The sequence below is a fragment of the Acanthaster planci genome, linkage group LG04, assembly GCF_054643075.1.
Source record: "Acanthaster planci isolate LZ-2023a linkage group LG04, COTS_SCS, whole genome shotgun sequence".
Lineage (NCBI taxonomy): Eukaryota > Metazoa > Echinodermata > Asteroidea > Valvatida > Acanthasteridae > Acanthaster > Acanthaster planci.
The window spans coordinates 19,516,058-19,538,468 of NC_141780.1; the positions used below are offsets into that span (position 1 = coordinate 19,516,058).

The 22,411-nt window shown below is 41.6% G+C and overlaps 1 protein-coding gene across 1 annotated transcript; it reads right to left on the minus strand.

Annotated features, from left to right (window-relative positions):
* Window positions 1-591: 591 nt before the first annotated feature.
* On the minus strand, window positions 592-21,405 carry LOC110986450 (ubiquitin carboxyl-terminal hydrolase 15-like). Its single transcript, XM_022248320.2, has 21 exons — window positions 21,240-21,405; window positions 18,942-19,069; window positions 17,749-18,006; window positions 14,883-15,028; window positions 14,149-14,267; window positions 13,045-13,244; window positions 12,536-12,669; window positions 11,502-11,660; window positions 10,820-11,044; window positions 10,238-10,321; window positions 9,604-9,698; window positions 9,083-9,154; window positions 8,440-8,568; window positions 8,106-8,182; window positions 7,529-7,723; window positions 7,063-7,133; window positions 6,789-6,904; window positions 6,242-6,391; window positions 5,017-5,120; window positions 4,446-4,534; window positions 592-4,014 (listed from the first exon to the last, which is right to left on the minus strand). The coding sequence occupies exons 1-21, from the start codon at window positions 21,329-21,331 to the stop codon at window positions 3,823-3,825; spliced, it is 2,835 nt and encodes a 944-aa protein (XP_022104012.2). The 5' UTR covers window positions 21,332-21,405; the 3' UTR covers window positions 592-3,822.
* Window positions 21,406-22,411: the final 1,006 nt, after the last annotated feature.

Consider the following 22,411-nt stretch of genomic DNA (forward strand, 5'->3'; position numbering starts at 1 on the left):
CACAGGCAATTTTGGACCATCTATGGGGGGGTGCGCGAACAAATCAGGAAATCCTAGTTTTGAGGGTGACTCGGCTAAAGAGGTCATTATTCAGGGTTAACAAACCAGTCCTCAGTGGATAGACTGTGGAAAAAGGTCCCACTCTAGGACTAGGAGTAGGACTGTACGTAGAATAAGCGATTACTTGTGGCAGACCATTTTGGTGTGAAATGGAATGAACATTAAGTTTGGTAACTTAACGTTCATTACATTAACTTAACGTTCACTCCATTCCACACCAAAATGGTCTGCCAGGGCATGCAGCCCCTGGTTGACCGGTTGGAAATTTTAGGTAGTTTGCCATCCTGAAAGGCTACTTTTTATGGCCTTGTACAGGAAGGTCAACATGCATACACGTACATCATACATTTTAACACAATGAAATTCCGTCATAATGCCATAACAGACTGTGGTCCCCCCAAAAAAACTTGTGTAAAGGAACCACAACATCCGACCTAAACCACAAAGCTTACCCTGCAATAATAAAGCCATATTTTAGTAAGTATTCACAGGAAAGTTTTTAAAAAAAAGAACAGAAGAAACGTGAACATATTTATACGTTTTATTTTATCACAAATTTTAACATTTTATTTACACAAATTCACACAAAATTCCCAGCACAGTGTGCTCACTGTGGACGATGACATTTCTACAACCATAAATAACACAGTCAAAATCTTCATCCAACTCAATAAAAAGAAAACCCATACCTAGAAATTTACATTAATTGTTGAAAATCAATTTAATTTCCATCACAGCCATTCTCTAATATATAAGACATTCTCGAATATAACTGAGCCTGGTTTGGTTTTGTCTTAAAGAAGAAGTAACCAACACTTTAAATGTTGAAGAAAAAGAAAGATTGGTTAAATAACGAGAATTGTCAAAATGAAGACCTTGGATTGAAAACTGTGCCATTCCGCATTCAGCTAATGGGTGAACGAAACATCTGCATGTATAACACACAGAAATAGCCGTCGGTATAAAAGAACTTTTATGAAGATTTTGCACAATTCCTAATGGTCATGTAATGCCCTGAACACCAGAAGAGGTGGATATGTGCGCTTTAAAGACAAAAATGCACTGTTACTATTGAAAAAACTTCACAAGCCAGGGATTGGAGGGTTTTTATTTTGACCAGATTGAACAATTTTTTTTGTACACATTTTTCAGCTTTCACTTTCTTCTCACTTTGCATATTTATGTTTTAAATCCCTGAAACTCCCTCCTTACTTCCAAGTTTCTTTGAAAACTACGGTTAACAACCTATGATCATTGATACCACTGTCAACACATAAGGAGCTACAGATCAAATTTGTACTCTTACACTGCAATGTAAAAAAAGTCTTTTTGGAAATACCCTTGAAGCACAGAGCAAGTTAAATCTTTTTGATATCACAGGTTTTTCCTCTGCAGTTTAATAAAAACAGACTCCTAAAATAAGTCAGAATTTTAATCTCGTACATTTGGGGAGTTGCTTTGAACAGAGAACACATACTAGGAAGTTCAAGTAAGGTCACCAGACATCTAGTCAAAGAATATACCACAATTCAACTTTTGCGTAAGTCATTTCTCTGTGGAGTCTTGCCACACACATGCCACGGGGGAATAGAATCCACACGAGGCTTGGTTTTTGATAAAATTTTTTTTCCTTTATAAAAAAGCATGTGCCACACACTCAATCTCAGTTTCACCATATATCACAAGTAGGGCTTGAAGCTTACAGAAGCAGCATTTCTCAAGTTAGTGGATTAATTCCATTTCAAAGCATATAATGTGAGAACGACCAGTTCTTGTAGAAGAGGGACTACAAGTGATCTCAGTCCTAAGGGGCATAGGATCATTAGCTCTGACATTCCTAGTAGTTTTTTTTTGGCGAGGAAAAGCCCTCATAATTGAGCAACATGTAACACTACTCAGCAAATCATGCACTTCTTTTACAGAGTAAAGTGGGGATGCCAAGCCGCTGTCAGCCTTTGAAGTAGGAGAGGCCATGTTTGGTGAAGTACTTCACATATATATATGTCATGCAACGTGAGGAGGTTGGAATTTTGGAGTCACAACTACGGAAGGTGTTACCACTGTAAACATTAGATAAATGCACTTTGTTTCATCAACATTATGCACAATGTTGAGTGTTAACAGAATCAAAATGTTCCCATCTCCAATGGTAACACTGTTTGAAAGTTTAAAGAAGTTAGACCTTTTATTGAGGTTAAACAGTGTTAAGAGGTGCAGTTCCACTGATGGATTGGGGGGGGGTGGAATTAATCCCTTGGGCTGCCAAGAAGAGAAAAATAACAGACACTTGTTTAGCACCCCTTGACAGCTACCACCCGCCCCCCTTCCGTGAACCAAACCCAGACCCAAACCTAGTTCCCGTGTAGTAAAATGGTCATATACATGCAGTGGAGCACTTATTGAAAACGTATACACGTGCACTGTCTCTTAGACTGCATCCGAATCTCTTGTCTAGAGCTAAGTCTAGGTCTTCGCTCCATTGGAAATGCGTGGAGACGCCCAGACAATAGACCTAGCGGTAGCTCTGGAAGCCCGTTTCGGACACAGCCTAAGATCTGACCAGGAAAGCTACTGTGAATATTGGAGTCTGAATGCAAGCTACACGTAGTTAGTACAAGAATGGTTAAGTTCTACATCTCCCTGTATAATTATATCTTCATATAGTTCCAGAGGTACATCTGATAAACAGCATGTTATAGTGTTTATGTTGAGCTGTTATTAAATTTTGTTAATGATGATACACAGACAACATGCTGTAGGCTTTCTCTTACGGCTGAGAAATACACACACCATTCGTTTGATATTGAAATGTTTTGATATCAAATTAGTGACTATCATCAACGGTGAAAATGGACTACCGCTATTAAATTAATTTGAGCATTTACAATGAATGTATATTATGTACAGAGGCTCTTGGAGTGATGGTGTGCTCATTTTACAACGCCAAGGAACACAAAAAGGCAGTGCCAAATTTGGCAGACTGGATTTTGACACGTGACAACAGCTTACTCTGCAGGAAAAAGGCGACTGTTTTTTGACAAAGCGACAAAGTGGACCGCATAAAAAGTTTCTAGGCTTAAGATCAGATTAATTTTATTTTTAACGGGAACAGGGGGTGCTCTCTGTCTCACACTGATGCAGCGGCCTGCGTCACGAAATCACAGCAAGTAGCTTGAGCAGATGTTGCAGTTAGTGGATTCGGTGTCCACAATGTCACACATGTGCACAATTTGGACCAAAGCTCCCAAGAAATCAAGATAAAAACGTGACAGGGTAATACTTGAATATTTGCTTGTTCTTCGGCAATATTTGCATCTTGTAAAATTATTTGCTGAATGCATTTACTCCAGAGCTTAAAAAAGGAACACCGCATTTAAAGATACTTAAGATCGCTTCTCTTATTTACTTTAAAAACTCAGCTCACTGTATTACTTTTTTATTTGAAAGGCATGTTCCTTGAAAACGGATCAAGAGTAAGGTTTTTTCTTAACGTGTAGTAAAAGGAAAGCTAATATCGGAAAGTGATTCACAGGGACACACAAGTTTGCCAGATTTGATTTTAAAATTGACAATTGTCTTATATTGTTTGCATTTGATATTTGACAACTCTTAACACTTCAATAAATAAGTGCTCTGCTCTGCGAACCTCTTCGATGTCACAACCAGCGGTGTGAATGCCGACATGTATGGTGATGTTAAGGACGCTGACACCAACAATGCATTGGCAAGACAGGGGTCGAATGTCCCTGGTACCCTTGCATTTTAATTGGTGTCCATGTCATCCCCGTCCTCCGAGGCATCCCCGCTGGACGACTGCTGACCGTTTGTCATTGCACCATTGCTGAGGTCACCGTCCTCATCGGCTCTGGCCTGAGGGGCAGTGGATGGGATCCCTGACTTGGCTGACCCTTGGGGGTCCTTGCGGATGTAGAAGAGTACATAGGCTCCTTTTGTCTACAAGGTACAAGACCAAAAGCACACGTCAAACCTCTGAACCATATCCTCTATCAGCGTCAAGTGCCAATACCCTCCACATGGAGTGCACAACAAGATGCCAAACGTTGACTGGCACAGACTCCGCATGGAGTTGGAGAATGCAATTGAATGACTGCTGGGTTACTCATGAGCTCCATTTAAAGACCAATACTCTTTGTGTTTGATTTGAGGTCCATGCAATAAGCAGGGCATTATCTTATGACCAAATTTCTTGCAGTCTGGAAAAGCTGAGAGTTGAACAAACACCAAACAGCCCAAAACAATTCCTCCAAAGTGATGATGCAGTACCCCGAGCACCATAGTTGGAAGAGAAAAAAAACCTTTTTTTCTCTCGGAGGAACTTAGAAATCACTGACATATTATTTGACATGCATGAAAGATCTACTTACCACCACGGAGTCACTGTCTACCCTGGTTACGGAGCTGTCGTCAAAGTTGTACCAGTTTTTCGTTTTGACGTTCTTTGCATATGAAAAATCTGTGCAGAAAATGAAGGAACGGGTTTGGGATGGGCAAAATTCTACAAAGGGACTGGGTTACACTACCACAGTGAGCGAGCTTCAATTTCACCATGATCTGTTCTGGACTATACCCTACCAGACATACTTGCCTACAGCACCCGCCACAACATCTAAAACATTCAATCGAATCTACTACTCCACTATTTGAACTATTTCCAAAAATAAGGAGCATTTCAGGAATTCTCAGAGAGACCAGGCAGGTCACTGTTTCCATGTGGGAAACCTGGGAACACCAGTTGTCCTATGCAAACCTGTGCCTCAGCAAGTTCGTCCCAACCTTGGATAAGCCAGCAAATAGGGATCAAACTCAGAATACACCCATGTTCCCACTGGAAGTGGACCGAATTCCGTCATCACAAGAATGACTCCAGGTTTCTTTATCTCTGTCATTTTAAAAGGGACCTGAGATTCAGCAAATACAAGCCGCAGATGTACTTACAGTGACCACCTCCTAGACCTCCATAGTGATTGGCCACGGCCACCAAGTCATACAAGTAGGGGCCGTCCTTGGGGTTGATTACATACTGTGTCATATCTAATTTCCTGCATTGACAGAATGAAGACAACAAAATGGTCAGTGATTCGGTCGGCCTAGGATTAGGTTAGTAACTTGCTTTTCAAATCGAAAACTTCCTGAAGATCATTTCCATGTGACAATGAAACTGTGACAACAGCAGAGTCTGCGATCAAAAACAGGGAATATGATTGCATGGCAGTCCTAGTTTGACTGAAGTAACAAAACGATTGTCACTTCAAGGGGGATTCCAATTTGGGACCTCTGACCTCCCATATTGGTGCTCCAGCAAAACTGCCATCAAACCCTGAATCTAGGAATCTCTCCAAATTGACTTTGCCTTTTTTATCCACAACACCGGTCAGCTCTTATGAAATTGAGACTGTCTCCATGTTATTTGCTTATGGCTGGCAATAACACATTAGTCTAAAGAGGATTGTAGCCACTATCTTGCAGCTTCCACATTGGACATGTGATTGCCAGCCATAGCCATGTGATTCAGACACATTTACACACTCTGTGGCTAGGAATCCTTGCACAAGTAATGCCACAAACTTAGAACATAGCAGTCTGCGATCACTCAGTGCCGTTGCACTGAATTTAAAAAAATAACAAGGTAGGATGACAGGTGCATTTTTCTATACGAAATTGGTCCAAAGGTTTACATGAGGAGTCTGTGAGTTTCTAAACAAATCATAGCACACAGGAAAAAATGTTTCTCGTGAGCTTTCAGTGACGGTGGTGAAACTGTTTTGCCAAAGTCGTCGTATGCCTGGCAGAAGGGTGCAAGTGCTTAGGCCCTTTTGCCGGGTAGCATGATCACTGAAAAAGAAAATATTCCTGGCAAAAGGAAGTAAGAGTGCAACTATTTTATTTTAATGAAATGTGAAGATTTCTTTGAAAAAAGTTGAATACAAAAAATTTCCCCAAGTCCTTTAATAAGTTGTTCAAAGGTTGCTTTTTGTACAGCCTGTGTTGATTTTGTGGTAAATTATATCTGTTTTTACTAAATAAAGACAGTGTATTTCTTTTGCCGGGAACATTTTTTCTGCGATGATCATGCTTCCCGGCAAAAGGACGTATAAAAGCATGATTTTGCCGGGCACCCGACGTAGTGTTCTGCAGTTACTAAACCAGTGAGTGAACTTACTCGAGAGGGAAGTTAACCACGGTGTCTAGCTTGTCTCGCCAGAAGCGAGTGTAGGAGAACCGTTTTAAATGCACGACCAGAACCTTGGGAAGTTTCCACAGGTCAAACTTCTTGGTAGCCTCTTGGTGCTTTTTGCATGCTGGACAATACCTGAAATGGAAATGGAAACCAAAACAAAATTGAGAAATACCTCCAATTTCAAGTCTGCAAAACTTCTGGTTTTTTTCTGCACAGAAAAAAATGCCGAGCAATGCTGCAGTTTGTCGACGGGATGCTGCAAAATCCTGGACACCGCCAACTGAACTGTAGCTAACTACCAACACCTAACTTCCACTTCAAGATGACTTTTTAGAAGTTTTTCAAAGCTTTTTATTTCATTTGTAAAATGATACTTTCTTTTTTCTTTGGAGAGGGGGTCCATACTAGAGTCCAATTTATGCCTCTTGCTTTATGGTACTTGAATCACTTCTTTCAAGGAAGGTGCCAACGTGGATGGCAGCTTTCCCTCTTCGACGGTTCTACTGGAAAAGTCGACCTTGTCACTCACCAGGAATCCTCTTTCTCTAGCGTTTCCTCCGTGATGAACAGATTTATGCAATCGCTCAGGTCGATATGCTGCCTGCGAGACGTGACGTAGTTCATGCTTTCGTGGATGTCATACGCCTGTAACAATCACAAAATTGTTCTGACTGCTATGAATTCTGATTGCCTACTGCCAGCACTAGGCCAATTAGCACTCACCAACTAACACCTAGAAGCTCTACAGTGCTTTTTTCCTTAATTTTCAGCTGAGGTAAACTCGACTGACAGCAGGGTCTTACCTCAGCCTCTTCATCATTGTAGAGTTTGTCTTTAGCTTTGGGATACCAGTCTAATGCCACATATGATCGACCTGCAAAAGAAGTGATGCTAAAAAATTAATGACAGTTCCAACCCACACATTTAAGAAAAACTGTTCAGATACACTGAAAATATTACAGCAGAAGTGAAAAAAAATGCCAAAAATTTGTCTAACTGGCAAAAGCATGTTTAGCTAAAAAGAAATAAAGTATTTAAAATAAATTAAACAAAAAACTTGCCCTCCATACTCCCTTTCGATTCTTGGAATACCATGTCTTCCATCCTGTCTTTTCTTCTGGTCTCAAGTGATTACTTAATAATTGATCACATAATCAGGTTTTCACCTCCATTTTCCAGAAACGCTCAGCATCTGCCCTTTTCTAAATGCCAAACTCCCCACCACAGATGAAAGGCTTAGCACCTGTTTTCATAAGGGGAAGGACCTACTTGTGAATTTGACAGGGTTGCCGTCGTCCTTGAGCCTGGACAGCTCGGCGCTGCCATAGGAGTTGACCAGGGTCATGCCAAACAGCCCCAGTGGCCTCTTTTCCTCTCCCTCGTCTTCCTCCAGTTTGAGGTTCTCGTTCTCCTCGATCGTGTTGTTGTCCGGCGTCGAGTCGGAGTCAGAGTCCATCTCTGTCTCTGCGAGGGGAGGAGGGACGGGCACAGGGTGTGCGAGGCGAGACGGGTTTCAAAGTGAACAAATGTAGTGGTGCAATATTTTATTCAAGGATTATCAACGCGAGCTACGATGGCAACTTGAGGAGTGTGATCCTGAAGATAGCTCGGAATGGAAAATTCGAGGTCGATTCTTGACAGAATCCCGAATCCAGGATTTGCAACTGACTCCATCAAAGTTGTAGTCCCAAAGACCTATCCTTCACTGTGCTCTTAAGCTACACAGTGACCCCTTCAGTTCCCACGCGTACCAAATTTCCACATTAGAAAATGACATGCTCTTTGAACAAACTGATGGTAACAATCTGTAACTGGAGAATCCTTGGTAATGCCTCACCCAACTTACCCCCGTTCTCAATTAGTTCATTTCCTTCTTTGTCGCTGCGTGTCCAACCACCGTTTTCTGGTATACTGACGTACCTCCTAAAAAAAAATAAAAACAGAACTCTTTGAGTTTCTTAAACTTCTGCTGCTCCTTTGAATGCCCGGAATGCCAAAACTCCCTTCAGAATCCAACAGAATGTAAAAGAAGAACCTGGATCCTGCTAAATCCAACTAAATTCAAGAACCAGAACAAGTCTAAATGCACAAATAAAACGTTCTCCTGTGTGCCAACAGACAAACTTGTGGGCACGTTTTTCTGTGAGTGGCTCGGCCAAATAGTATTAAGAGTTACTTACGACATCTTGTTGAGCATGATTCGATAGAGCTCTGGATATTTTATCGTCTTCCTCGGGACTGGCACCAACATGGGCTGTCCAAACAGGTTGTAACTGTTTTGACTGCAGGTGTATGATGAGTTCTTCAAGCTACGATAAAAATCAGAATTCACACAATTAACATTTAACAATTAACGCCAGGTATTGCAAACCCCTTCCGGCCAAACGTTAGAATCTCAGTAGAAACTACAAACTTTAAATGCAGAAAGCCATTTTTCTATTAAACAGAATCTTCTTGAGGTAGCAATTAGAAATAAACTGACAAACTCCGCAAGTAATGTACTGAGTGGTGGCATCACAAGGGATAGCGAAAACGTCACATATGTACAATAGGCGGCAAGAATGGGGCGCAGTAGATAATTTCAACAGAATGTGCATAAATCCATGCCTTCTTCACAAGATGGGAATGCGCTCAAGCAGGCCAGAAAGCGCAGGCAAGTGTCCGTCTTTTGCAACACTTTGGGATTATTGTGAGTCCACAGGTTACTACTACAGTCCTTGGTCAACAGTACTGACTCTACTTGGTTGCGGATGGCCATCAAATTGACTCAACAATATTCGCCCTCGGCCTACAATTTTAAAACAACAATAAAAGTACTCTGACCTCTTCTCTCGGAGGTAGACAGGGAGAATGATAACCTCAGGCTCATCTGTTACACTGACAGGTACTTCATAACTGGGAATAAAAAACAACAACCGGGGTTAAACTTAAGCCAACTGATCTGGATAACATCATGGCAAGCACTGTAATCATCTGACAAAATGTACTTCATATATGTCACAATCTCTGCTTGTTCGGATTACAAAAACCTCCTTTAAATGTCTGATTTCAGAAGGCTGAACTTTCTCAGCTGTGTTTGAGAGATATTCTGGCAACATCAGGGTCATGAACCTCTTAAATTTTCCTAATCACCAAAGGTCATTAATTTTGGAAATCTGAAAAAAAAAATCATTTCTGTAAATTGGTTTTAACGCGGATAAGGTCAACCAGAGTAGAAGACCGACTTGCATGCAGGCCATCACTGAAGAAAACTGGACAGGTTTTGAAAGCTGGGGGAAGTGGAAAAAAACCAGCTTTATAAACTCCCAAATATCAACCCACTGAAATCACTGGCACATACTTACACATAAATATCATCTTTATCTGTAATACTTTTGATTCGCTCGTTGGATCCAAATACTAAATGGAAACGGTGGTTGTAGACATCAGTGACTACCATCTACAACAGAGAAAAATTGAACAAATGCTTGTAATATTTCATAATATTGCCTCACTGCAACTTATCTAAGAGCGAAAGGCAAAACCAGTGGTTAGGGATTGATGACCAATGAAGTCTGAGCAGGAACTGATGATAGCGCTGGTGTTGTAAGAATGAACAAAAAAACAAACCCTTGGGTATAAGAGCAGTGTGGTTGTCCACTGCATTCCCTCGAGTGAGAGTATAAGAAAGTACCCAAGTTCAAGCGCGAGCACTACAACGACGCTGTATGCCCTGTTTAGGATACCCAAAGGCTGACACGTCACATGCACATTTCTTAGTGCATACCAATGGAACGGATTTGCATGACAAATTTTCAACTGAATGAGCACAAAATCTTTTAGCATTGATGTAAGAAGAAACGGAGCTAACATATTGATTAATCCTATTGATGCGCAAGCATCTCCTAATCAACACAAAAGACAGGGCTGGTTGGTGACCAATACAAGGGGTACCAGTCAAAAAATACTGTTGAAGAATTCAGCGTCTTTTTGTGTTACCTTGTCTGGTGAGATTTTGGTGATCTTTGACACAGCCCTGCAGATGTCGCTTACGACGCCCAACTTGGGGACGACAACTTTCATCTATGTATCCAAAACACACAGACTTAGGAATGAGCAGTTAAAGACTGAAGCTTTTGGGTATAAAAGACAAACGCAGAATGAGAGAAACAAAGACACCAGATACGACTGAGCAGTTGAGGTATGAAGTTTTCAGATAGCAGGAATGGAGCAGGTGTTCGATGGGAAAAACTCCCTGAAGAGGTTAATTTACACAAGAAAAACATTTGGGAATTATGCTTTTTTTATGGCTGTACGCTATCCTTTTGTATGAGTCATGTGACTTGTTTGAAGGCAGAATTACAAAGACGAGGAACCTGAATCCTGCTTGGGAATGATTGGTAGACATATTATTTGTGTTGGTGAAGTCAGAGTCGCGCTGTTCACGTTTCAACCTCGTCTCTCGAGCAACAGGATCGCTTGATGTGGCAGTGTACCAATCTCTCGAACTATGAGCCAAACGATCGGGGTTAACGTTCCTCTGTGTGATATCATTTTACCGTTACTGCTGTTTTATCCCACCTGTAGAGGCCTGCACTTGGGATCCATCCGAATCAGGACAATCTCCATCGACCTCTCCTTCTTGATTGGCAAGGGCAGGCTGAGAAAGCAGAAAGGGTCAAAGGTCACTGACACCTTGCTGCACTCTGGGCAGACCAGGGTAGACTTGAACTGGCCGTGGAAGAGGTCGGTGATGATAGAGTCGTTCCGTCGCAAGTGGTTGTCCCACGACTCCTTGGCAACAATCTAGGAAGACAATCATACGATTCCAGGGTCTATATCTCTGTTTCAAAGATGAATTATCCCCACTAAATAATTCTGTGAACGTGACAGGGTCTAAACAAAATGTTCAGCATAGTAGTCATTTGGTATAGCGAACTCCGGCACATTGGAATGTGTGGCAGCCTGCCCCCAAAATGTTTCAGTATATAACAAAGAACATATGTATAACCTTTACAGGCTTCAAACCACAAGTTTCTGTCTTCCAGTATTTTAAGTTATCTTGAGAAAACATTCTTCCCTTGAAAATATTTGAGATATCTTCTGGGCCAATATACCATTGCTACTGCCCTGAAAGGCTACAAACCCTCATCACGTCTGTCAGTAGTCTGTTTCATCTCAATGTGACACTATTCCCCTTAGAGCAGGTCAATATACCTTCTCAGTCAATATACTGCTGCCATTGCCCTGACATACTACTGACCTCGTCTGGCCTGCCATTGCTCTCCTTCATCTCAATATAAGGCTTCTTTTGGATTCTATTCAAGTCTTCGTGGAGACCGTCTAGTAAGAACGCCAGGAGTTCCTGGGAATCCTGCTGCTGGAACCCGCTGAACTGAGGTGCAAAACGGCCGACTTGCATCTACGGCAAAAAGTCAGCATCAACAGTGTCAAGGACGTACCGGTGCACTGAACAAACTGCTCCATTGCAAGAACAAATCAAATCTGAACAAGTGTTTCAACCTAACCCCAATGATTTGAGTTGGCCAGAACATCGGTGTATTTAAACCTAATCCCAACAGTATCTTGGCTAGCAACCCTGCTCAACACAACTACATGTATATGAAACAGTTATCAGAGTGAGAAGCATGCTCAGTGTAAAGAGATCCACAGCCAAACAGCCTCAGAGTTTCAGTATGCAAGCCACTGCAGGATAGACTATATTTATGTGTCAGTCATCTTGAATTGAAAGTGAGGCAAAAGTTTCAGTTTGGGAACCTGGAACTAAAAACAATAGCAACAAAATAAAAGTTCATTACAGATTCATACCAGTTTACAAGTTTAGAATAACTTAATATTTGTGAAAAATTACGCTTGAACATTTTCAGTCACATTTAAAAACAAAATGAAAGTGAGGCTTGGAACCCAAATACTATGGCATCCCCCCCATATAACAGATTTCATTGAACATGACAGATTCAGGGCACAGGATCCAAAATGACTTTCTTGTTAACTAGATCTCTTCAGCAATGCCAATGTTCATTTAAACTCGCTCACATTGTAATACAAAACTGCTGCAAACTGCTTGCTGACTACAGTGACCTAAAATACAAATCTCAAAATATGCAGGGCCTGACTTTTCAATTTTGCCTTTGAGAAAGATTCTGCTAGGATCGAAACGTCAGGCCCTCCATATTTTGGGATTTGCTCACATTGTCTCCGCTTCAATGATAACGATGCCAAACTGTATTCAAGAGGGTTACATGCTGCAGATCTACAATAGAACTCGCCTCTTACCTTGAAGTTTCTAGGCACCGTGTAGGAGTACGACCCCGACCACATCTGCTTGATCAGCTCAGCATAGGATTTGGCTATTTCTCCGTGCATACCCAAGGGATTGTTAGAGTTCAGCTCTTTTTTGTAGGCCTCAGCTGTAACAAACAACAGGCACGAGGGTAAGGCTAAAGCACTCTTCACGAGAGTGCAAACATTTCTTAAACTCACAGGCAAATTATGCAAGAGCATTCCTTGCAATATAGTCGTTCTTGAGACCTTCCTAGATCCTGCTAAAACCTTCCACTGTGTGGAAACCTAACGGTACAATCTCTGTACCTCCGTTCGAAAAGGCATTGAGCCCCGTGTTACTAACAGGTTACCTCTTCCTCAATCCTACCAAATCTACCACAACCATCTGACAGATTTGGAAGAAACTGGCAGCTTCGTGCTCAAGGTCTATAGAATATTGGGGGATAAAATGGTGCTTGATTCTCACGCAGTCAAGTTCTGTAAATGGACACCGTACTTACTGAGGAAATACTCTGTGAGCGGTGGGACGTTGCTCATGCACTGCAGCGCTGAGTTCATGAAGCAGGTGTTGCCCAGGTTGCTCAGCCCACACAGGCCGGGCTGCAGGCTGGACCGGCTGCTGCTGCTGTTGTAGTCGTAGTTGGAGCTGCTGTAACCCGAGAAGGAGCCACTGGTGTAGGAACTGTAGGTGGATGGGGTACTGTTGAGAGCGATTAGCGGAGAGAGTATTCCTAATTAGCATTCAGATCATGCACTGACCGCTGCTGGGAGAAGTCTGCTTGGAACAAATGTGGCCAGATCCCGCATACTGAGTCTTAAGTTTGTCTCAGTTAACATCAGGAAGAGCACACTGAGCTCTTTCATTCGTAACTCAGTTTGGCATCCTGACGAAACTTTTCATCATGTGGGTGAAAAATGTTGAAGGTTCCTACAGATTTCCACGGTGGAAGAATCTCTGGTGACTTTGGACTTGTTCTGTTATTAAGTTGGGTCACAAATGTTAAAACCCTGTCTGCCCAGAAGAGTTAAGACTGATGCTTCCAACCCTCAAAAAGTAATCCACTGATCAGAATGTTTGTCTTTCAAGCGCCTTTAATGCCTTCTAGATGAACAAGTAAAAGGTGACAGCTGTGAAGGTCAAACGTCTAATTTCCTAAGCATCCATTGAGCTCACTTTGTCACTCTAAAGACTGTCTACTCGGACAACTGACCCTGCTTGGATTAGAAACAGGCAAAAGGGTTTGAAGTACGGTGACTCACCACACGGTGATTTATTTTTGACCCTGGCATGCAATATCTTCTCAAGATAGCAACCCTGCCAAAACCAAGAGGCTAATAATGCAGAAAGCTGCTACAGGCTGATTTTCAATCTTTCCTCACAACAATTTGTATTTAATAAGTTCCGAAGAAAAAAAGCAACAGGTTTACAACAAACAGTCTGTACTCATCGTACATAATGCAAACAATGGAGCCAAAGTTAAGGCTCGATAGCTGGCACTATCAAATGTCAAATTCCAACCTAATTTCAAAGGGTGTCACTTACTGAAGTTGGCTTCAGTGACAGAGTTCACAAATCATTACCAGGACCGTGAGGTGCATCTTACCTTCTAGGGGAGGCTGCACTGGAGATAAACTTGGAGTCTTTGGTGCTACTGTAGCTAGAGGTGGTGGGTGTTTGCCGAGGCCAATTTCCATCCTCATTCTTTTGCTCAATCACAAGAACCTGGCAATGAGGCATCCAGATACAGTACACTTCAGTGACTCGACCCAAATTTCTCTGAGTGGGTACACTGCTAGAAAGCGCTCCATAATCCTCCAGAATCCAACATTGCCTTGTAAAGCAAACGCAGACTCCTTGCTTGAACACCAGACATCGACCCCCTACATAAGCAAAGTAATGCTTTTTTGGCCCTGTAGTACTGGACCCTTCCAACCCCCTCCCCCAAAGTATTTGTTAGATTTTAGAGGAATTTGACGGGTCAACAAGGGTTAAACCGTTTATTTGATCCTTTACGCATATTCAAGTTGATGTAGGTTACCACACAATTGATTTGTGAAGGAGCAATTTCTGAAAACAGCAAGCGCAATGGGTCCAAAAGGCCACACACAGGCGCTAGGATAAAGACATCATTCAACTGACCGGCAACTTCAACTTAGCACAGAAAGCAGTCACAAACAACAGAAAAACATCTTTGGTAAATCATGTTAGTTTGGAAGTAGTGCAAACTGGTTGATTTGTTCCATATCAACTCTTTTGAGAACGCTACCCAATGCCATCAGATGACATAAGCCACCAGGTTCAGATAGAGCACCTGCTCCCCTCCATCCTCCCACCAACCTGTCCTTGATACAGCCCCGCATCCTGCACCGTGTTCTCCTTCTTGCTGAGATGCTCGTAGGTGTTGCTCATGTACTTATTCCATATTCTTGTCTCCCTCTCGTCGCTAATGTCAAATAGCTTCCTCATTGCTTTTTCTATGGTTTCTGATGGTGCAGATCACAAAAGAAAGATACAACTTTTATCATAACATGATACATCCATTATGAAGGTCTACAGGAATTGTTTTTATCCGGGAAGCCCACCCCCCCATGGTTCAAAGTGAATAACTGGGTCCCAACCCTGACCTTTTTAAAAAAAAACAAAACTGTACATGTACATGCGTGTGTTGAAGTTCCACTTGATCAGGATGTGGCAATTAGACAGCTCACTTTGGTTCACAAGAATTATTTATACCATTGCCCTGCTGTCTGCAAAGGTACAGATGACTGAGAGGGAATAAGCCATTTGTGAGTTACATTTGAATGAAATATGGTATGAGTTTATATCTGATTGCACATAAACATAACAATTAGAATTCCCCAGACGAAAGACACTGTTGCTATACCTCGAGATTTGGGACAAGCTTTCGCATAGTGACCACCATCTCTGGAATGGACTGGTTCTTTGGGCCCTTATCCATTGGAAACAGTGTATTAGTGCAAGGCCTCTCTAATGTAACTAAGCAAAAATTTGCCCCAAATCACGACGTATAGCAAGTGTCTAGGAGAATTCAAACTAGTCTGTTATGTTCACATGAATTTAAAGAACTCAGCGAACCAGACTTTATTATTCAGCATGAATGGGATACTTCAACAAGAGTGGTCCATTTACGGCCCTATCCCTCTAGTAAATGTTTTGCCAGACCTACATACGGTGTACATGGGGATGTACAGGTGAAGCCAACAACATAAAATAAGTACATTCAGGTCTACGTACACAACCATACATTCAGATATATATCCAGGCTGTCTGCCGTGCCATATGTGTGCAATCAGGGATGAGCACATGCCAGCCATACCATACGGGTCATCCAATGACACTGAAGAATGACTGTCCCTTAACTAAGGATTTATTTATAGACACACGTATATTTGTATGACACTGGAAACTGTTCAAAAGAATGAGATCCTTGTTCTTCAGCTGCGGAGAATTTCCTGACCGATGTACATTTGGGTTCATATTACATACCATGTCAGCTGTACCTGCTGTTAATTTGTAATCATTACAAGTGAATTTGGCAGGTGCAAGTACGTCTTCAACTCCACACACATGTATATAATGCCGGACGCAAAATCAACACTATGGCAGGAAGTTTCCAGCATTCAAACTTTATACCACAACGTGTTTCAGGAAATATCGGGCTGAAAGTTGAATGTACGCATTCGCAGATCTTTCCATGTCAATGCATTCCGAGAAAGTATACAGAGTTTATTTCTCTTCTACACGTATTTTGCCTTCCCCACTTTACAAGAAATCATTTTTTCTTTAGTAATAACGAGACACTTCCCTAAACTGTGTTATAACACTCATTCTTGTGGTATTTATACATTTATCATGTTGGTATTTGCAATATAAAAATATCGGCAAATCGGAATTTTTCACAAAATTTTTTGAAAGAAAAGCATTTTGCTTTAGTTCCCTCTGCCGGATCTCTAAACCAGGTGCACATATGGGAATTCTGGAAAAACAAAACAAAAAAATGAGGAAATTCCCACCCGCACAAGATTTTGTAAAGTGTATTTCAGAAAACAGAACAGAAAATGAAACAAATGAAATGAAAAAAGTTAACCAGAAATGTAAAGTGACATACAACACTATGATAATACGACAAAAGAATCTCTCAATGCATCCAAGGATGTGAGAATACATGTAACCCACTGATTTCCTGAATAAAGTTTTACAATTACTCAACAATTTCCAACGCGCTGCACTCATCTGGTTATGGTTTTAATCACACTGTCTTATTGCTAATGTGATAAAACCAGAACACTGGTTCATCGTACTGTCCCACAAATTGCTTCTCTCCACGTGTGAACAAGGTAAATTGGTACTCTCAGAGAAACAAACTGGTCAGATGGGTACCAGTGAAGCTACAAACTTGGTAAATGGAAAACCTTGAAGCCACAAACTGGGTATCACGGTACCAATTGGAGCCACACACTGGGTAAAAGGGTACCCTTGAAGCCAAACACTGGGAAAAGGGTACCCTTGAAGGCATAAACTAGGTAAATAGGTACAATTGAGAGCATTTTTCAACTGGCAATCAACATCCTCCTTAGGACCAATTGCATGGAGGTGCTAATATTCAGTAATCCTTCATTTGTACCAATCACAATTAAACATGTTTTTATTTTCCCCTAACCAGTGTTTACACTTTATACACTGCCCAGTCACCAAGCCACATCACACCTCTTACGAGTTCTTTATCCTGATTGGCTGAAATAGGCTCGTGAGGTTCACTAATATAGACTAGTGCATAAAACTAATGTACACCAAGACACCCAACGAGCATTGATTATAGAGTATGTTAGGCACTATACTCAACATTTTTGACTGGTTACATTACCCTCACATGATGAGAACAGGGAAACCAAAATGCTCCTTTAATTGCTGAAATTGCTGGTTGAGTTGCTCATGAGCATGAGTTAATGGTTGAATGGACGCCACCTTCAAGGCAAATTTACAACTGTATATTTTACGCCATCAGGCATGTATAAGTGCAGTGTGCAAAATGTTCTTTACACACACACTGGGTGTCATAACCTATGTTTTCTTACCTAACCCTACCCAACATCCTTCTCATGTGGCCTTGCACTCACCTACCGTAACCTGTGGTTTCTAACCCCACCTTAACCCCAACCTAGTCATGTCCCTTTGCACTCACCTATTGTATCAGCCTTGCTGAACTGCTGCGACACATATTTCTCCGGGTTGCCATGCTCAGACAGTTTGAGTTCCATCAGGTAGACCTCTACCTTGCAGTGCTTAACAAACATTCCGTACTCCACCACCTTGCGCATGATGGACTCCTGGTTTGGCTTGAGACCATACCACGACGCCAACTTTTCCCACGCATCAGTGGGCAGCAGGACATAGTCTAAGTCATCTATCAGATTTTCTTTCAGCTTGTCTGTGGAATCAGCTGTTGGTGAAAATCATGCCAGGATTATGTCTAACATATCTCAATATTGACACCGATATCTTAGGGAAAAAATCTGGTTTTCAAACCGTGCATCTGATTTTGGACGGCTACGCCGTCTTTCCATGAGACCTTATTCTTTTTCAGACACACTAAGAGATCTCCATTCACAGTGCTCTGTAGTTCACTAGAATCAACAAAGTCCAACCTGCCTAATTAAACACAATCCAACAGAGAAAATCTGATGTTGGTGATCAACCAAAAACAACTAAATTTGTCCACACCAAGATAAAATTGGGTTTAGTATTATCATGGCATTTGTTGGGCCACATTCTTGTACATCATCAGCCCATTTTGTGTCGTCTCCCGTTACTACTTGAGAGCCATCGGACTTACATCTCTCCCTCTATAGGATTTGCTCTTTGGACGTCATAGTCATGTTCTTCCTACAAGTGGCTGCTAAACAATGGTTGGCAGTAAGTACAAAAGTAAAACAATAATTCCTACACAGCTATCAGAATACCAGATAATAACACACCACTAAATACTAACAGAAAATACAATCGTATTATACTTGATGCGACTAATGTCCATTTTGAACGAAATGGGACAAAATCGAAAAACCAACTCAAAGGTGATATTTCTGCAAACTTTGGCTGTGCATACAAGTTGTAGGCAAAACGAGAGTGGTCCATACACTACATATTCTCATCTACCTAAGTTTCTCCCTGTTTTTCACCCGAGTCCTTGAACTTGGTCTTATCTTGTCCCTTTGGTTTAACTTGTACGTCTAACATCAACTGTTCACCACGAGTTGGTTTTCTTCTATTGTATATGTTTGTGATTTTTTTTCTGGTGCCCTCACGGGACAGCCCATGCAGGCTGAATAGGAGCATCTCAAATAATTTGGGTTAAAACCAACAAGAGGGTAAGCTTACCAGCAAAGAGTCCAGAGTTGTCGACAGGGCCTGGATTGCTGGTCTCATTACCCTGGTTGTACATGTCCCAGCTGTCATAACCAACGTACTTCTTCCACTGCTTAAACCATTTGCTATCCAGAAGGTACCTGCAAAAATAAAGCCAATACTTGTACAGTCTGTCCTCAATGACTGGATGGTAGTCCATTATTCATGTAATGGTCAATGTTTGTACATGTACACTTTTTTGTTGTTTTCGTTAGAGCATCAGGTTACCAGCGTGCCTGCCATTTGTACGGCTTTGGTGTTCCAGGCTTGCTGCACAAGTGATACAATATGATACAATGTGAGCACTCTGTGCCATTCATTTTCCACAGAGATGATCACAGCAGAGAATGCTCACACTGCATCACGAAAAAGTCACTGTGCTGCGAGCCCGCAAAGAAAAGTACTGTCCAAAGGATGCACATGCTGGTACCTCAATGCTGCTGGCAACACCTATTTGAGTCATTATGGGATTGGAATGGTCAGAGCCCCGTAGTTCAGTACTTGGTCTGGGATCCATCGTCTATTTTTGTACAGTTTAACAGGTGCAGCAAATTGAATGGCTGCTCCTCACACATGTTGCCAAGAAAATGTCACTTTTGGGGGCTGGGGGAGGGGGTCAGCTCAATCAAAATTGCATCTTGATTGGATCCTTTGCTTCGTAGTAGAATCATTGCTCGTTTATGATTTCAAGCAAGCACTGCTGTTTCAACAATTACCTTCTTTCATTTGGGAGTTCCATGTGATCTGTTATTTCAGTTTGTGAAAAGTATGGAAATAAATGTTAATTTTGAACTGAACTGCATAAATGTTTACTCCATTGAACTGGAGAATATTAACTTGATACCTTGACCAAAATGGAATATATCAGCCCTAAAGTCTTAACTACTAGGAGAATACTACAGTTCCTTCTACCATTACTGGCATATCTCCCCATATCATGAGCCTAGTACTGGATATTTTCAGCTAGTGTTGGCCTAAGTATGCACTCTAAACGTACATGTATATGATGTGGTTTAATAGCCAGTTTCATCCTGGAGTTTGGGCTTTGATTATAGTGGAAAACAACTGGGACTGGTTGGTATCATGACTAAGAAACTGATGTATCTAGTGTCAGTCTGTCCGGTTTAGACTTGGTAGTAGGGCCAATTGCCAACTGTCATGAATGATGGTATGGGCCTAAGGCATGTATGATTTGAGGTACAAATGAATGCTGGTCATCTGGTATGGGCGCCAACTCGTACGTGGCAACTCATATGCCGACCACCTGTACACCGACCACCTGGTACACCGACCGTCTGGTACACCGAGCACCTGGTATCCCGACCAGCTCCTACATCCACCAACTCAATACAATTTATGCCGTTGGGCTGCCTTTACCCTCTACACATCTATGTTGGATTTTCCCTCCCACTGGACTCCCACCTAGTCTGGTAGAATGAGTTCTGTTATATAAATGTTTTTTGATGATTAAATTTTAACTTAGCAATAACAGGCCACAATAGTAAAACAAGTGGCTCTGTCTTGTAGGCCTGTTTGCATTTCTTGATTACACTGTATTTGTGACTTTCAATGTTAAATCGTGACCCTATTCTTTGTATATGGATTAGTTTTTACAATTTGTAGTTCTGAAACAAGCAGTTTTTGAGGCGTCAGGTAATCCAGTCACCCACAAACATGATAAAGCACCGTTTTCTGGTCATTCAACTTCAGAGTTCAGACAAAAAACCAACGACATGTCAAGTTTCAGTGCATGAGTTGTTGGTCAGTGTGCGAGTTAGTCAGTGCAAAAGTAGACTAAAACACTTGCGAATTGGTCGGTGTAAGAGTTGACCAAAACACATGCAAGTTGGTTGGTACGAGTTGGCATGCACATGCATGGGATGACCTGTTCTTGTACTAGGCCGTACAAACATGACCATGATGACAAACACCCACGCACTACAGTCGATTCTAATTTCTACTAAGTGTGGGCCTACTCTTAGAAAAGAAAATCTGATTACGACCAAGAATGTTCCATTCAGTTCAAGATAATCTTTTCAGTCAATGGCTTTGCGAGACCTAATTTTGAGAACTTTAAGGATCGGGATGAAAAACTTTTGGCCTGTTTAATATGTAAACATTTGTCTGTCATGTCTGTGTAACATCATGTTGTAGTGATGGCTAACCATGCTAACGTTTTTTCAACCGGTGTTTCATTGTAAAACATTCTTTTGTAGCTCAAAAAAACATTTTCACGACCATTTCGTTACTGCAACTTCCCTTCATCCTTACCATGTGTCTCCTTTTTTCAGTGGAGTCTTAAGCAGTTCACAAATTTGCGTCTTCTGTTCTTGAAGTTCGGGAGGTCCACCGCCTTCCGCCATTTTGGACAAAATGATTCTCCTCGATTGCTTCCTACTCACTGATTGGTTCCCGGCGCATCATGAACGGTTCGTACACAAATTCGCTGGGTACAGCCTACTGACGTTATCACGGAAATGTGATGTAGAAATGCCGAGAATTTATATGACGTCACATTTCCCCGCCGGCTGCCGGCTACCGGTAATAATACCGCAGAACGCACGTGGCCTTGACACAGGGTAGATGGAAACTTCTCGCGACAAAAAGAAAATTCCATGTATTCGGTACTTCAAAAACAGGAGAAACTGGTGTGCAAAGAAAAGGACGAACTAGAGGCTTTGACTGCATAAATCATTAATGCGGATTGTGTAACGGGGAAAAATGGCACACGTCAAATAAGAATAAAATATAAAGAAGAGACTTGAAGAAAATAAAACACTTGGGGAACTCGCAAAAAACTTTCAAAAGTATCAAAAAGGGAGGAGTCGCAAGAAGTCTAAAAGAATATGGATACGGAAACTGAAACTTGATTCCAACAACAAAATCTTTTATTTCTTCTAAAAATATCCCCCCAAAAAGGAAAGTAACTGGAGAACTAAAAAAGGGACTGGGTCAAAAATCAGCCTGAGATTTAAAAATATTCACCTGAAGACTCAGATAAGATAGATAAGCCGTAAAAGGTTACTCGAATAATTCCAAAATTTTTCCCTCAAACAAGTTTGCCCATCCCCCGAAAACTTGGCTCTCGATCCGTCCTTCATCTCGGTACTGTTCGGGCGTGCGCAGCCTGAGAGGTTTCAAGCTTTTCATTAAGCCATAAGTTGGCGTAAAGCTAGTAACGAAAGAGTATGCCCAAGTTTCCTTAAATGCTAGCTAATGCTGAGTTCGGAGCGAACTGTGCCACTGAAGGTTTGATTACTGTCAAGATTCACCGATGGATGCTCTTTTCAAGGCTTCCGGCGGAATGTGACGTCCTTAAGGTCCCTATCGTCCTTAACTTGAGGGCCTTATCATCGCCAGGTCCCTTATTTCGCCACTTGCTGTGAAAACCGATCAGACTTGACAATAGATGCCAAAATTAGGGACCCAGCGACTTTACCGTG

Bases quoted from the DNA above. Each gene is read 5' to 3' on its own strand.
- LOC110986450 (XM_022248320.2), bottom strand. From the start codon at position 21,331: ATGGCGGAAGGCGGTGGACCTCCCGAACTTCAAGAACAGAAGACGCAA. The intron at 8,183-8,439 runs GTAAGTAACTCT...ATTTTTTTTTAG, and splicing joins ATCATGCTCAACAAGATGTC to GAGGTACGTCAGTATACCAG. The intron at 4,535-5,016 runs GTAAGTACATCT...TTTTCTGCACAG, and splicing joins AGGTCTAGGAGGTGGTCACT to ATTTTTCATATGCAAAGAAC.